We start from the raw sequence: 15,705 nt of genomic DNA, 5'->3' as shown, positions 1-15,705 counted from the left end.
GCAAAGCATCAGAAAACAGGTTAAGGATTTTTTGGTTATTTTTCTTTGGAGATTCCTTTTTAAGCATTAAAATGATCAAGTTATTGCCAAATTCCCTCCTTTGTAATTAAAAAATAACTTTTCATCTATGCTTAAAGAAAATTGTTTTTATTTATTTTTATTTATGTATTTTTTTAAGTTTATTTATTTTTGACAGAGTTAGGGAAGGGCAGAGAGAGGGGAGAGAGAGAATCCCAAGTAGGCTCTACACTGTCAGCGCAGAGCCCGACACGGGGCTCAAACTCAAGAATCACGAGATCATGACTTAAGCTGATATCAAGAGTCAGACACTTAACTGATTGAGTCACCCAGGTGCCCCAGAAAATTGTTTTTTAAAAATCTAGAAAACTAGGTATTAAATTGCAAATTTTTTTTAGGAAAAGTGTGCTTTTCTTTGGCTTCAAACAGTATCAGATGATGTGCTGAAGTTGTGAAATTCTGAAAGTACTTGTAGGCTCTACTTGGCTACTCTGTGGCTAAAGCCTCATTAAAAAAAATAACTCCGTTAAATCATCAAAATTCTAAAAGATAAGTGGTACATGAAACATGAAACAAAAGTCAATAGATACGATAGAATAACACTAAAAAATACAAGCCTTCTTTCCCTGTCCTCTGGTCTTCCACCTACCCCCAGAGGTGGCTGTGCACCTGTGCCTCCTGCTGGAGACCACCTGTGCACGTACCCACATGCGTATATTATGGGCTTTCTGTTGTCCGTACACATGGTTTTGCACTTCTTTCACTGAACGTTGTAGTTTGGAAATCCTCACACAGCAGTACAAAAATACCATTGCATTTAATTTATGGATGTTCCTTAACTTGTGATGAATTTTTATGTCTTTACCAATCCTTTGCTGTTACAAACAATACGCCGTAGTCTTGTAGAAACACTGCTTGTGTGTGTGTGTGTGTGTGTGTGTGTGTGTGTGTGTGTGTGTGTGTTTTAAGAGGAGAGGGAAACCACAAGAGCCTTTTTTTTTTTCTTTTTGAGAGAGAGATCAAACAAGCGGGGGAGGGATAGAGAGAGAGTGGGACAGAGAGGATCCGAAGCGGGCTTTGCGCTGACAGCAAACAGCCTGATGCAGGGCTCGAGTTCACAGACCGGGAGGTCATGACCTGAGCTGAAGTCGGATGCTCGGCTGACTGAGCCCCCCAGGTGCCACTTTGCTTGTTTTTTCCTAAGAAATTGTGTTACAGTCTAGGGGATGAGGTAAGTCTACATATGATTTTTTTTATATTTTAGGTATTCCAAAAATACAGGAAATTTTTTACTTAAATGTTGTGTGTTTTTTACATTTAACAAATTTAAATAGTAACATATGCTTATGGAAGCACCTTTAATAGAAAAACAGACACGTCTCCATCAGTTGGATTTCTGCATATCAAGTTTACTTAAAAGGTGACGTAGTGATAATGTCACTTTTGAGGGCCCAAGTGACAAAGATCTGTCAGTCATTAAAACTTACCTGACTTCTTCAAATTCTGTAATCAGAAAATGTTACTATAAAAGAATCAGTAGGGTGGGGTTTCCTAAATGTACGTTGGTAGTCTTTTGGTTCTTAATTTCTTTCGGTTGCCACCGTTTCTTCAGTGGTTCAAATTTTCGTTTGCCGCCTTGTGTTAAAACAGCCACAGTTGGTTGAGTGCCCAACTCTGGGTTTCAGCTTAGGTTATGATCCCAGGGTTGTAGGTCGAGCCCCACGTCAGGCTCCGTGCTGAACATGCAGCCTGCTTAAGATTCTCTCTCCCTTCTTCTCCCCTCTCCCCTGCTCATGCTCTCTCTACACAATAAAAAAAAAAAAAAAAAAAAAAAATTAAAAACAGGAAATGACAAGCTCAGGTCATTGTGAAACACTTAATAAGTGCTTTATTTACCACATCACCCCACAAAAATAGCAAAAATATTAACGAAGAAATTTGATTCTGCAAGGGTTTTTGTTTTTGTTTTTGTTTTTAATTTTAAGGGGGTAGATCAACTTAGTGTTTTTCGAACATAACCTCTTTGAAGCTACAACGTAAGTGTAGTCTTTCCTTATTTCAGTGCTACTAATGTGATCTTTCTGAAGTTAAAATGTCCTTTGACTTCACAGCTTTCTCTTTAGATCACATACTGCTCTTATGCCTCTAAATTTGACCTAGTCCTGAAATGATTTTCTTGGGCCACAAATAATTGTGGGGGAAGCCAGGTATAGAGCCTAAATGTGTTTCAAAAGGGTTACTGCTGTTTCATGTTAATCAGAGAGAAGAAACATTGATCGTAGTGGTTTGTGGTCTCCCTCTCTCCTCCTTTTCCCTAGATTCACACTAAATTCTAGGCTGATTTCTCAGAAAGGCTCAGAGGTCTACAGTCGTCACCAGTTTCCGTTGCTCTGTATGCTGCCCGTGCCATGGAGTCCTGGCCCTGCCATCCGATTGTGCGGAGTCCTAGGTGTTCTCAGAGACCGTCAGTAGTCCGATGACCCTGTAGCCCCCTGTTCCTCTTGGTCTTGGAGCACAGGGACCCTTTCCCACATTTTCTGGCTTCTTCAGCAGATGTTTTCCTTTTTATGGAAGATGCTTAGATCCAGGTTTTGCCTGTTTGAAGCACATTAGCTCCATAGCCCGTGTGACTGGCCCTCTAAGAGTGTTGAGGAAAGATGCAAAGAGGTATGAGCAGGCAGCTGTAGGGCTTAGGGGAGGCTCACATCTGGTTTGAATGGCCCAGCCACATACTAGCTTCGTGGCCCCGGGACACCACTCACCCATTTGGAGCCTAAGTTTTCTTGTCTGTTACGTGGGAGGAACACTCTCCAGTCTTGTGGGCATTGATTATAATACACAGGGAATATTTGGCTTATTCCCTGGCATATTAAAGATGTTAATAAATGGTGAGTTCTCTATTTCATCATATTTTTGTTCATCTGTCAGTATTGTGGATATTAGTATTTATACCCATGTGCTTTGAATTCTGTTTTTAATGCTTCAGTTTGCCCTTTAAGGAGTGTACTTGTGATTCTCTTAGAAAGTATTGCTCGGGCCTTGTGCTCAGTCTGCGGAGATAAAAAGAAACGTGGTCCGTTCTAAGTAAGAGATAGTTACTGTTCACTGCCAGTAGACAAAATCAATAATTGATGTGTGCTTATGCCTGATGGATAACCCCTTCTCAGCCTCCCAGTGTTGGGGTGTCCCCAGGCCCAGCCCTTCCCTGGGTACACCTGGATCTCATAAGGACGCCATCCACTGTTCCTGCCTTAAATACCATCAGTATGCTGAAAACTTAAGTCTTCAGCCAGAACCTCTTCTGAACTTTGGATGCGTGTATCCAACCGTCTACCTGGTGTTTCCACTTTGATACCTAATGAACATGCCAAACTCCTTATGTCACACCAGACTCAGGGTCCTCCTGGACCCCGTACTCGCCCCTGCCTGGCTCCTCCTCTTAATGAAGAGCGAGCCCATTCTTTCAGTGAGTCGGGGCCAAACCTCGACCACGTATCACTCCTTGTTGGCTCATGCCCACATCCAACCCAACCACAAAGCTGTTGGCCCAACATTCAAAATACACAATATACCCAGAACATGACCCCTTTGTGCCTCCTCCACAGCTGTCCCCCGCCTCCACACACCGGGTTTGCCTGGATTGTTGCTAGAGCTTTCTAGTGGGGTTTCTTGATTCCTCTCTTGCTATTCTACAGTCTGTTAAGACAGAGGTCTTAAAAAGGTAAGTCGGATCCTCTCACTTCTCAAAATCCTCAAGGCTTTCCATCTCAGGGTAAAAGCCGTAACCTCAGTGGCATCCGGAGCCCAAGCTCTGGTCACTTGTTCTTGGACCTCATCCGCTAATTTCTCCTTCTCTCACTGAATCGAAGTCAGCTGGCTTCCCTCTCATTCTCTAAACTAGCCAGGGCCCAGATACGCCTTTTCCCCCAGATATTTTTATAATTTACTTCCTGGCCACCTCCAGGGTTTTGCTTAAATGTCCCCTCGGTGTGGCCTTCCATCTACCACTTTAAGTGGGACTTTCCCAGTATTCCCTACCCATTTCTTTCCACCATCTTCCTCGAAGCACTTGCCATCTAACATCTGTAGTTTCTTTGAATGCAGCTCTTCCTCGACCTATGATGGGGTTGCATCCCATAAACCTGTTAGGAGATGAAAATATCCCAAGTGGAAAATGCACTTAATACGCCTGACCTCCCAGCTTCGCCTAGCTGACCTTAGACGGCATGCCCAGAACACTTAACATTAGCCTACGGTTGGGCAGCACTAACACAGAGCCTATTTTGTAATTCAGTGTGGACTTTCTCAGTTGTTGACTGAATACTGCGCCGAGGGTAAAAGCAGTGGTCGCGTGGGTACAGAACGGTTGTCAGCCTATCGGTGTTGACCCTCAGGGTCACGTGGCTGACCGGGCACTCTGCCACCGCCCGGCTTCACCAGAGAGGATCGTACCGCGTGGTGCTAGCCTGTGAAGTACAAATTTCGAAGTGTGGTTTCTACTGAGTGTGTATCACCCTCACGTCCTTGTGAAGTTGTAAGTCAGGGGCCGTCTGTCTTCCGCTGCAGCATAAGTTCCATGAAGGCAGGAGCTTTGGGCAAGGCCGTGTGCTCAGTGCCTGGAGTGGTGATTGGCACCTGGTGGATGCTCGTGTTGTCCGTTAAGCGAATCGGATGGATGGCATCTGGAAGCTCAGAACGAAGGCTCCTCATCTTGCGGGAGGGTCCTGGGGAAGGCTTCTGGAGGGAGACCACCCCTCAGCCAATCTTTAAGACTTGGGGTTTTTTTTATTCTTTTTTTTTTTTCAAGTTTAAAAGTTAGAAGTTTTAAGTTTATTTATTTATTTTGAAAGAGAGAGAGGAGTGTGCATGCGTGCATGCAGCGTAGGGTGGAGGGTGGGGGGAAGAGAGAGAGGAGAATCCCAAGTAGGCTCCATGCTGTCAGCACAGAGCTTGATGTGGGGCTTGAACTCACGAACCATGAGATCATGATCTGAGCCGAAATCAAGAGTCAGATGCTCAACCAACTGAGCCACCCCGGCGCCCCAAGAATGAGTTATTCTCAGGGGGGACAGAGGTGGGAAGACTGTCTGGATAGAAGGGACCACATAGACCAGCACGGGGAGGCTCAGAAGGCCCGGCTGTGGTGGGATTGCCAGTTTATATCTTAAACGCATGAAGTGCAAGATGCAGAAGTTGGTGTCGTGAAACAGTAGAAAATCGTGAGGGGAATAGTTGCGTCTGTGCCTGTGACGTGTCATTTTGGACAATTTAGGTCTGGAATGCCGACGGGATGTCAGAAGATACCTCCCAAGGGGAAAGGGTAGGGAGAGACACTGGGTTTGGTCGAGGACCTTGGTGAGGGTCCTGCAGCCCAGGTGCTGCCAGAGCAGAAGAGACAGGATGTCAGGTGCAACCTGGAGAGAGGGCTGCACGTACCACCACAGGGCACGGATTTCAGGGATTTGGGCGGCGTGAGTGACCACCAGCGTGGTGGCCTGTCACAGCACTTAAAGCGCACACTGGTTCCGGCAACAAGCAAATAATTGAAAAGAGCCGTTTCTGTGGAATTAGAATAGTTTTTTGTCCCCACTTAACCGTACAGTGTCTTTTGGAAAGTATTCCCACAAACCTGTGCATACAACAGGTATGACAGCCAAAAACAGAAAACAGAGCATTTTCCTCTCTCCTGCCATGTCCTCTGTCAAGTGCAGGTGTCTGAGGCAGACGCTGGTGTGCACCCTAGCCCCGCACCCCTTCCCGAGCCCATGAGATGAGAGCCAGCCAATGAGCATCTGTGTCCATGTTGACCCTCCAAGGACACCCCGTGTGGCACCTGAATGAACGAAGCTACTGGAATAATTTCATTCGCTCTTAAACATCTATTCAGCACTTGCAGTTAGATCTTGAGGGTTCACAGATAATTTTTAAAAACTCATAGTCTAGAGAAGGAAACAGAAGAGTTAAGGGATGGCATGACTATGAGACAAGGACACATACCAGGGTCCAGGGAGCGGCCAGCCTCTTGCTGGCACCTCCAGGCACACAGAGGTCATTGTGATTGTCAGCACTTAGCTCAGGGACAAGTGTCATCCTCCCCCCACCCCCACCACCCCCCGGCTTCCTCCGCTTCCTCGTAAGGCTGAGGGAGCGCCTCGGTGGACCTCCAGCAGTGGTCTCGTGCTGTTTGTACAGGGGTTCTAGGAAAAATCACAGCTTCGGAGTAATTTCTAACGCTGGAACTGGGGGCATTGGCGGAGTGGGCAGAGGCGGAAGTCTGGGACTAAAGCCAGCTCTGGAGCTGAGTAGATTAGGAAAGTCTACTTCTAACTGGGGCTGACTCTGGAGACCTCAGGATGGGTGAAAACGGATCTTGTGTGTGTGCCGGAGCTGCTAAGGAACTTCCGTTGGGAGGAGTTGTTGCATTTTCTTTATTCATCCAAATATTTTAGTACCTAGTACCCACCAGGTACTGTGTACATAGTTGTCACTGAGGATATAATAATAAGACTAGGTCCTTACCCCAATGGTGTTATTTTCTACAGAAGGACGTGAAGCACAGAGTAATTGCAAGGTTGTGAATTGCATTCAATTAAATTATGTGAAATTGCCGTTATCCAAGCATCTTTGACCTATAAAAGCAGCACATTTGTATCAACTTAATGTGATGAAAGGAACACAGGACTGAGTTGGGGAAAATATGGGGGTGGTAATGGGGGCTTGGAAGCTCAGAAAGTCTCCGTACAAGGTGGCACGTAAGTTGCCTCCTGAAACAAGAGAAGCCTGGTTCCCCCTCTTCCTTATTTAAATCTGGATGTGAATGCAAGTGCCAGAGGGACCCCTGAGTGCCCTGGCCCCAAGGCGGCTGTGCATAAACGGGAGTCTTGTGCTCTGATGAGCATAGCGGCTTTTCAGATGCAACAGGCCCTCTGTTGCTGTACCTTCTGGCTTTCCAAGAAAAGCCAGAAGACAGCTTTTTTAAAAAGGACATTCAAAGAGTAATGCTTGAGACGCTTCAGTTGAAATGTCAAGTTTATGTGAAAAGCTCCTAAAGTCTACATGCCAGCTATTTCAAACATTTTAGGAAATGCTTTGTAAACCCAAGGACGTTATCTGCTGGTCCAAAGTGGCCTGCTGGGCCCCGATTTACAGACTTCGCTTGAAAGCCTTCCAGGTAGAGGGAACAGCATATGCAAAATTAGGAGGCAAGAAAGGGCTTAATTTGTTCAAGAAACAGAAAGGAGGGCTGTACATCTCCAGAGCTGAGCAACCCCAGAGGACAGAGGTGTGTGAGATGAAGGTGGGAAGGAGCCAGATCACAAGGAGCTCACCAAAGTCCAGGGCCAGAAGCGTGGGGACAGAAGTGTAAATTCAGGGTGAACACAACAAGCACACGCCCCTGGGGCCACACAGGGAGGCATCTGCCTGGAGGAGAGGGTCCTTTTCCTCATCCACACAAGGATGTCCTAAATGCCACAGGTGTCCCTGAAGGTAGGTGCCTTATTTCATTTTACAGTTGAGTAACCTACCTCAAGGCACAGGGGTGGCATAGTTTGCATCTGGGTTTGGTTTTCTTTGAATTGGAAGCCCACCCAGATCCTTTTTACTACAAAACACTAACTACTTTTCCAACCGAGATATGTTTATAGGACTAACTCAAAGTGAATGTATCCACTAATTTAAAGGCCAAAGAAGAATGCTTTCTATATTAAAAAAAAATGTTTAGTGTTTATTTGTTTTTGAGAGAGACAGAACATGAGCAGCGGGAGGGCAGAGACAGAGGGAGACACAGAATCTGAAGCAGGCTTCAGGCTCTGAGCTGTCAGCACAGAGCCCGACTCGGGGCTTGAACTCACAAACCATGAGATCATGACCTGAGCCGAAGTCGGACGCTTCACCGACAGGCACCCCAGAATGCTTTCCATATTAAGGTGAATATGGAATAACAGTAACCTAAAGATCAGACCCCACAAAATTGAAGACCAGACTTCTTTGTTCACCTGTTTTGCACAGGCTGGTTCCACCAGACTGCCGAGAGCTTAGTGCTTCTTTTTCAAAATTAGGTGAATATCACTTAAAGTTGAAATACATGATTTACTTTTGTGGGGGTGAGCAAGCAACCTTTTCCTTTTATTGAGTGTCAAAGCCTTAGAAATCAAAGGGAGGGTTTATGCTCGAGGGATTTCAGACACCCAGAGGAAAATGAATTCGAGAAGTGAAAATGAATATGGATAGAAATAGGCTTTCTCAGCCATGCAGTAGACGTTGAATAAAATATTTCAGGAACTCTGCGAGTAGGTCTTTGGTGAAAGGAAGTAAACTCAGTCTGGAAGACAACTCAAGAGCTTGGGCATCAGAGGGAAGAAGGCTCTTGCCTGGAGAGCTGCAGACCCGAGAAGAGAGGAAGGCCGCCACAGTGTGAGGCCTGAGGAAGGAAGTCTGCGTAGCATTCAAGACGGGCTTACATTGAGGTTAACCACCTGAGTCAGTGTCTGGAGGAGGAGGTTGCTAAATTAGTTTTCAGAACTCAGTGTGATAGAGTGTTTCATTAAAATTCATCAGTCACTTCTTTGTCACTTATTAGAATATTTGAAGAGAGAAAGGAGCATAATTAGTAACATTTTCCAGATGCTCTATGTGGGTTATTTGATATACTTTGTAGCTAAAAATGGATCTGATTTAACTTTCCTTATGATTCTTAAAGCTATTAGTTTTTTTTGCCTGCAGTATTAAAATGAAAATTGTATTAAATTTTTTTTTCAATTTTTTCATTTTGAGAGAGAGAGAGGGAGAGAGAGAGGGAGAGAGAGCATGAGTAGGGTAGGGGCAGGGAGAGGGAGAGAGAATTCCAAGCAGGCTGTTAGCACAGAGCCTGATGTGGGGCTTGAACTCACCAACCGCATCATGACCCGAAGTGATACCAAGAGTCAGATGCTTAACTAACTGAGCCACCCAGGCACCCTGAAAATTGCAATTTTAAAAGCTATCACTATGATTGCCTATAGTTTGCTTTTATGTTGGTAGATTCTAATCATTGGACAAAAGCAGAAGTGGAAAATTCTCTGTCCACGTCCACGTATTAAATATTTTTGCCTTTGTAGGCCAGATAATGTCTATCACAACTACACAATTCTGCTATTGTAGCACAAAAGGGGCTATCGGTGTGTATAAATGAATGAGCAAGGATGTCTTCCAGTAAAACTTTATGTATGGACCCTGTAATCTGAATTTCATTTAATTTTTTTTTATATTATGAAATATTCTTCTTGAAAAAAATGTACGTTAAATCATGGCCTCTACAAAAACAGGTGGGGAGCTGGGTTTGGATTTGGTCCATGAGCCATGGTTTGCTGACCCCTGAATTCAAGGGCTGGAAAAACATGCATGTTCTCCCGCAGGCCAGTGGTGTGGTTTTCCTGACTGTCTAGAATTTTTTTTTGATCATGGAGGGGTCTCATTTTGCTGAAATGAAAGGTATTGTTTTGTTTTGTTCTACACACGGAAAGCACTTTGAGCAGTGGTTCTCAAACTAGCATCAGAATCACCTGGAGAGTTTGTTTTAAATGCAGATTACAGGGCCTACTCCCCAGGTTGTTGATTCAACGAGTATATACAGGTTCCATGAACTTGCCTTCTTAACAGAGGAGGCTGAACTGTTCGGACAGCCCTAGTGAGAAGCCCTGACTTTTCGGTGAGAGTGTCTGTCACCATGGCAATAATATGAATGCTTCTCTTCACTGTCCTCAGAGTAACTATTGACTTTTCTCCCTAGATGCTTTCTTTGAGACCTTCCAAGCTCTAATGGTTCAAAGACCAAAGATAACTGGAATCAAAATCTATAGCTTTTCTCTCTGTTGTAGTATGTTTCCTCCATTAATTTCTGATGGTTTTAAACACATAACAACTAGAGAATGTTTTACAACAGTGTTAGGGAAAGAAATGTGCCTAGGGGAAATAAAAAGGAATGTATACATTCTTGTTATCTATATTATTAAATTATTACTAAAACATGTTATGTATTATTATACACTTGACCCTTATACAACATGAGGGCCTGGGATGCCAGCCACCTGCTCAAAAATCTGCATGTAACTTCTGACTCCCCCAAACTTAACTACTCATAGCCTACTGTTAAGTGGAAGCCTTACCAATAACATAAAGAGTTGATTAGCACATATTTTGTCTTATATGTATACCTACTGTGTTCTTACAATAAAATTAGCCAGAGAGAAGAAACTGTTAAGAAAACCATAAGCAAGAGAAATACATTCATAGTACTGTACTGTGAATACGTTCACAAAAATCCACATGTAAGTGGATTTATGCGCTTGGGTTCAAACCTGTGTTGTTAAAGGATACTCATGTATTAGTTTAAAAAATAGTACATCGACGGTAACTTTGACATTCCGAGGCCTTCCCCTATTACATCATACTTCCCTGTGGGTTTTACTGTGTTTGTGTCCACAAGCAATATGATACCTAGTTTATATGATGTCTAGCATTGCATGCATATGAGCTGTAGATAGTTTTAACACACACACACACACACACACACACACACACACACACGCACGCATTTTGACTAATACAGTAGTGGTTCATTCATTCTTGTTGCTGTGAGTACATTCACTTGAATACTCTACCATTTATCTATTCCCCTGATGGTGGACATTTGTCTTCTAATATTTTTTATTTTACAGACAACATAGCCATAGATCTTGTTGGACATGTCTCTAGTGAATGTAAGCAGTAGTATCTCGGTGGCGGAGTACCTAGTTGGGAGGCAATTATTCAGTTTATGTAGCCATTAAATTACTTTTCAAAGTAAAGATACATTCACATCTTTACCACATGTGATATTACCAGAATTTTTAAACTTCTGCCTGTTTGATAGGTATCTTACTGTGTTTTTAATTTGCATGTTCTTGATTACTAATATAATTGAGAATCTCTTTAAAAAATTTTTTAATGTTTTATTTATTTCTGAGAGACAGTACAAGCGGGGGAGGGGTAGACACACACACACACGCACACACACACGCACACACACACATGCACACACGGACTCGGAAGCGGGCTCCAGCCTCCGAGCTGTCAGCCCAGAGCCTGATGTGGGGCTCAAAATTACAAAGCATGAGATCATGACCTGAGCCGAAGTCGGATGCTTAACCCACTGAGCCACCCAGGTGCCCCTATAATTGAGAATCTTTCTTATATTTATGCGCCTTTCATGTTTCCTCTTCCTTGAAGTGAATTTTTTTTTTTTGCTTGTTTTCTATTAGCTTCTTTATCTCGATGTAATTGCTTCATAGAATTTCTTTGTATTTTGGCCCTTAATCTTTTGATACTTAACTGTTTTACAGTTATCTCCTTCCAAATTTTACCTCATCTTTTCACATTTTTATGAGTTTTTGATGGATACGAATTTAAATTTTATTGTAGCTTAATTTATAAATCTTCCTCCTTGTGATCTGTGGCAATTTTTGTGCACACGTCTTGTTTAAGAAATTCTTCTTTTCCTTGAGGTCATGAAGGTATTCCCCTATATCTTCTCTAAAAGTTTTGAGTTTTTAAATTTTCTTCTAAGCATTTGGTTATTTTTACACTTGAGTCTTAATCCAGCTAGAAGTAACTTTGGGTATGGGATGAAGTATGGATCCATTTTTTTTTTCTATCCGATAACCGGTATGTTAATACTCCATCCCTCTCCCATTGAGGCATTGCCACTTCTTACCTATATTAAGGATTCACATGTACAGTCTCTGTTCTCTTCCATTGGTCAGTCTGTCTATCCCTGTGTCAATAGCATTCTGTTTTAATTATAGTCTTAGTTTTATAATGAGTCTTAATTTCTGATAGAGCTTGCTTTCTTTTTTCTCCACCTTGCTTTAATAATAAACTCCTGACTAGGTTTGGCCCTTTGTTTTTTTTGTTTTTTTTTTTTTTTGTTTTTTTTGGCCTTTTCTACATAATTTTACATAAATTTTACATAAATTCTACATAAATTTTATTATTATTTTTTTTTTAAGTAATCTCTACCCCCAACATGAGCTTGAACTGAGGACCCTGAGATCAAGAGTCACATATTCAACCGAGCCAGCCAGATATCCTTTCTACTACATAAATATTAGAATTCATTTAAATTGGGGGCATCTAGGTGGCTCCGTTGTTAAGCATCTGACTTGGCTCATGTCATGATCTCACAGTTCACGAGTTCAAGCCCTGCATTGGGCTCTGTGCTGTCAGCTCAGAGCCTTGAGCCTGCTTCTGATTCTGTGTCTCCCTCTCTCTCTGCCCCTCCCCATCTCACATTATTTCTCTCCCTCTCAAATAACATAAACATTAGAAAAATTAAAAAAATTCATTTAAATTGTATGCGAGGGGCAGGGGCTCAGTCTGTTGAGCATCTGACTCTTGATTTCCACTCAGGTCATGATTCCAGGGTCATGGGATCGATCCATGGTCAGCGTGAAGCCTGCTTAAGATTCTCTCTCTGTCCCGCCATCTGCCTTCTCCTCTGCTTACACTTTGTCTCTCTCTTAAATAAGTAAATAAATAAGGATAAAAGCGTTTGTTTGGAAATGTATTAATAATAATTAATTAGATTAATTTGGGAAGAAATTACATCTGTACAATATTAAGCATCCCTAGTCATGAATATATTTCTCCATTTATTGGTATCATCCTTAATGCCTTCCACCAAAATTTAAATTTTTGCTTTAAGGTCCTGTGTATCTTTTGCTGGATTTATGACTAAGCAACTTAATTTTCACTAACTTCTAAAAGTTACATTTTAAAACTCTTTGTGGCTGGTATATAGAAATGAAATTGATTTTTGTTTGCTGACCCTATGTGCAGGGACCATGCTGATTCTTGTTGTTTCTAATAATCTGTGAAATCTTTTAGGCTTTCTACATAGTCACCTGCAAATAATGGCAGTTCTCAATCTGTCTTCTCAATCTGTATAACATTTACTTTTCTTACGTTACTGTGTTGACTTAACTGAAAATTTCAGTACCATGTTGGATATCACTGGAATTTCTGATTTAAGAGGAATGCTTCCAACAGCTCTAACAATTGCCACTACATGTTGGCCCTAGGTTTTGGTTCATGCCCTTTATTGAGTTAATGAAACTTCCTTTTATATACATACGTCTATTTTGCTAGATTTTCTTTTTTAATAAAGATAAGGCTTAGAATTTATCAAATGCAAATGTATATGGCGATAATACGTTCGTGTACTTTTTTTTTTTTAACATACTGAATTAGGTAGATTTTCTACTGTAAAACCAAGTTTGCCGTCCTGAGGTAACTTGATCTGATCTCTGTCCTAACCCATGACTCGGCGCTCCACAAATCCTGAACTCCCTGTACTGTGGATACCTGCCCCTCTATAGTAGACCCACCCGCTTCAAGGATTGGGTGTTCAACCAAGTTATTTTAATCTCATGGCGCCACCTGGTGGCAAATTTAGAAATTTCTGACTTGATCTCTTTCTTTTAATTTTTTAATTTTATTAAAGCAATTCTTTAAATGTTTATTCTTGAGAGAGAGAGAGAGAGAGAGAGAGAGAGAGAGAGAGAGAGAGAGAGCGCTTATGAGCGGGGGAGGGGCAGGGAGAGAGGAAGACTCAGAATCCGAAGCAGGCTCCAGGCTCTGAGCTGTCAGCACAGAGCCCCACGCGGGGCTCACACTAACAAACCAGCAGATCATGACCTGACCTGAAGTCAGATGCTTAACCTACTGAGCCACCCAGGTGCCCCGCTTTTGTTACTTTTTAGGGAAATGTATGGGTGGTTTCTTCTGTTATCACTGACACCTGTCATTTAATCTAATTCTGTTTCTTCCTTGTACCTTACATTTATCCCATTTACTCCCCTGTCATTCTTTCACTTCCAAATTTCCTCAATATACTCATGCAAATCATTCTTTTTTTCCTTCCTTTGTTTTCTTCTTTTCCTTCCTTCCAGTCTCTCCTTTCGTTCTTTTATGAGTACAAATGTACCTCAGTTGTGGTTAACCATGGTTAAAGTAGTGCTGGGAACTAAGGGAAAAAATACAGGACGTATCTTTTAATGAAATCTGAGACAATCAAGTACCAGCCCTGCTAACCTTCAGAGTCCTTGAAAACACTTCAAGTTCCCTTTGAAATGTTCTCAGGTTCCAGGTACTCCTTAATCACCTAATTAATCCTGCCCAGTTTAACCTCAAGCTCAAGTATTACAGAAAGATTTTAAGACTTTTAATAAGTTTCATGGTTTCTGTGTTCCTTTATTACTAGCTTTGACAAATAAGGGATTTCTACTGTATTTGACTACAAAGCCTCAGTTTTTCATTGTGGCTTAAACTGCCTGGAAACAACTACCACTGATATCGTGCTGTCCATGGGAAGGAGCTCACCACAGATGCCCTTCCGGTACATAACTGATGTATAAGATAGAGATTGCCAGTAACTACACTTCTACCTGCTTGAACCACAGCATAGAACATACTGTGAGCAGTGTTCTCCCCAGTCCGAGAACTCGGGCGTGCATAAGCTTGGCTGGTTTCGTGATTTCTCTGTAGAATTTACTGTGACTTCATTTTTGGTGTCTCTAAGGGCTATCCCTGAGAATGGAAGGTGAGTCAGCTGCAGGAGACAGACCAGAGAAAGTAGGGCTGGAATCGATCTCTTTAACCTCTGCAATGCCAACATGGACACAGAAGAGGTTTTTATCTCTCGTTTGTCTTAATCCACCCCGGTCTTCTAGCAGGCAGGCACAGTCTGTTGAGAATTTCCTTCTTCAAAGACATATTGATTTCAAAGGAGGTCTGTGAGTCTGCTTCGTGGCCAAAGGACATTTTAATAGTGCCTAGATTAATCACTAGAGAACCTCAAATCAAATATAAAATCTGATCAGTGTTATTTTAACACTTTGGGATCCATTATTCTCGTGAAACCGATTTATTTGTGTGGAGTTGCTACAACCATTAGAATTCTAGCATCCATTTGAAAGGGAGATGTCACCTGATTCTTATTTCCACATTGTAACAGTGGAGATTCAAGACTGGATTGGAAAAAAAAAAAGTTTAAAATTAGGAAGAAGATTGCTTTGGCACTTTGGTTGCCCAGGAGGCCCTGCCCAATCCGGGGTGACAAGGGTACTTTTGTCATTCTGTACTATTTGACTTCCTTCTGGGTTCTTTTGCTAAGTGCTTCCTAACCCCTGATGTCTCTTTTGAAAGGTGGGGACCCAAACTGTATGCACTGTTCCAGATGCGTTCTTGTCAAAGCAGTATAAAGCAGATGTAACAGGAAGAAGGCTCCCTCCCTCGCTAGGTAAGTACAAATGGCGGCCATGGCCAGGGCCAGCCCACCTTTCCATGACACCTGCCATGCCTGCCCCTTGGCTGGACCCCATAAGACCCAAATCTGTTCACCCACAGCCTGGAACCATTAATCTAGTGGAGTGAATCCCCAAAGGAGGTCACCTGGAGAAACCCCTACCATCACACCATCTAGTTCCACCCCCTGAAGGTTCTTTCTCCCTTGTTTGCATCTCTTGGGCTCTTTGCCAGTCAAGCACATCTTCCTCCAATTTAACAGTTTTGACGTTGGATAAGATGAGACTTAGTCCGTAATCTATGTGCGCTGATGGGACAGGCTGCTTTAGACTGTTCTCTTTTGTGGTGTGGAGTTGAGTATTGCAG

The 15,705-nt window shown here is 42.6% G+C and overlaps 1 protein-coding gene across 1 annotated transcript in view; it reads left to right on the top strand.

Moving 5' to 3' along the window:
- Positions 1 to 15,322, top strand: part of RDX (radixin) — a 91,710-nt gene extending 76,388 nt beyond the window's left edge. Inside the window, exon 15 of the mRNA XM_047878683.1 lies at positions 15,241 to 15,322. Within this exon, the coding sequence (XP_047734639.1) occupies positions 15,241 to 15,307 (67 nt within the window). The 3' untranslated portion in view covers positions 15,308 to 15,322. The remainder of the gene's footprint in view (positions 1 to 15,240) is intronic.
- The last annotated feature ends 383 nt before the right edge of the window (positions 15,323 to 15,705 follow it).

Source organism: Prionailurus viverrinus, chromosome D1 (genome assembly GCF_022837055.1).
Source record: "Prionailurus viverrinus isolate Anna chromosome D1, UM_Priviv_1.0, whole genome shotgun sequence".
NCBI classification, from domain to species: domain Eukaryota; kingdom Metazoa; phylum Chordata; class Mammalia; order Carnivora; family Felidae; genus Prionailurus; species Prionailurus viverrinus.
Note: the sequence above shows the minus strand (reverse complement) of the source record. Positions and strands in the feature narration are given on the sequence as shown.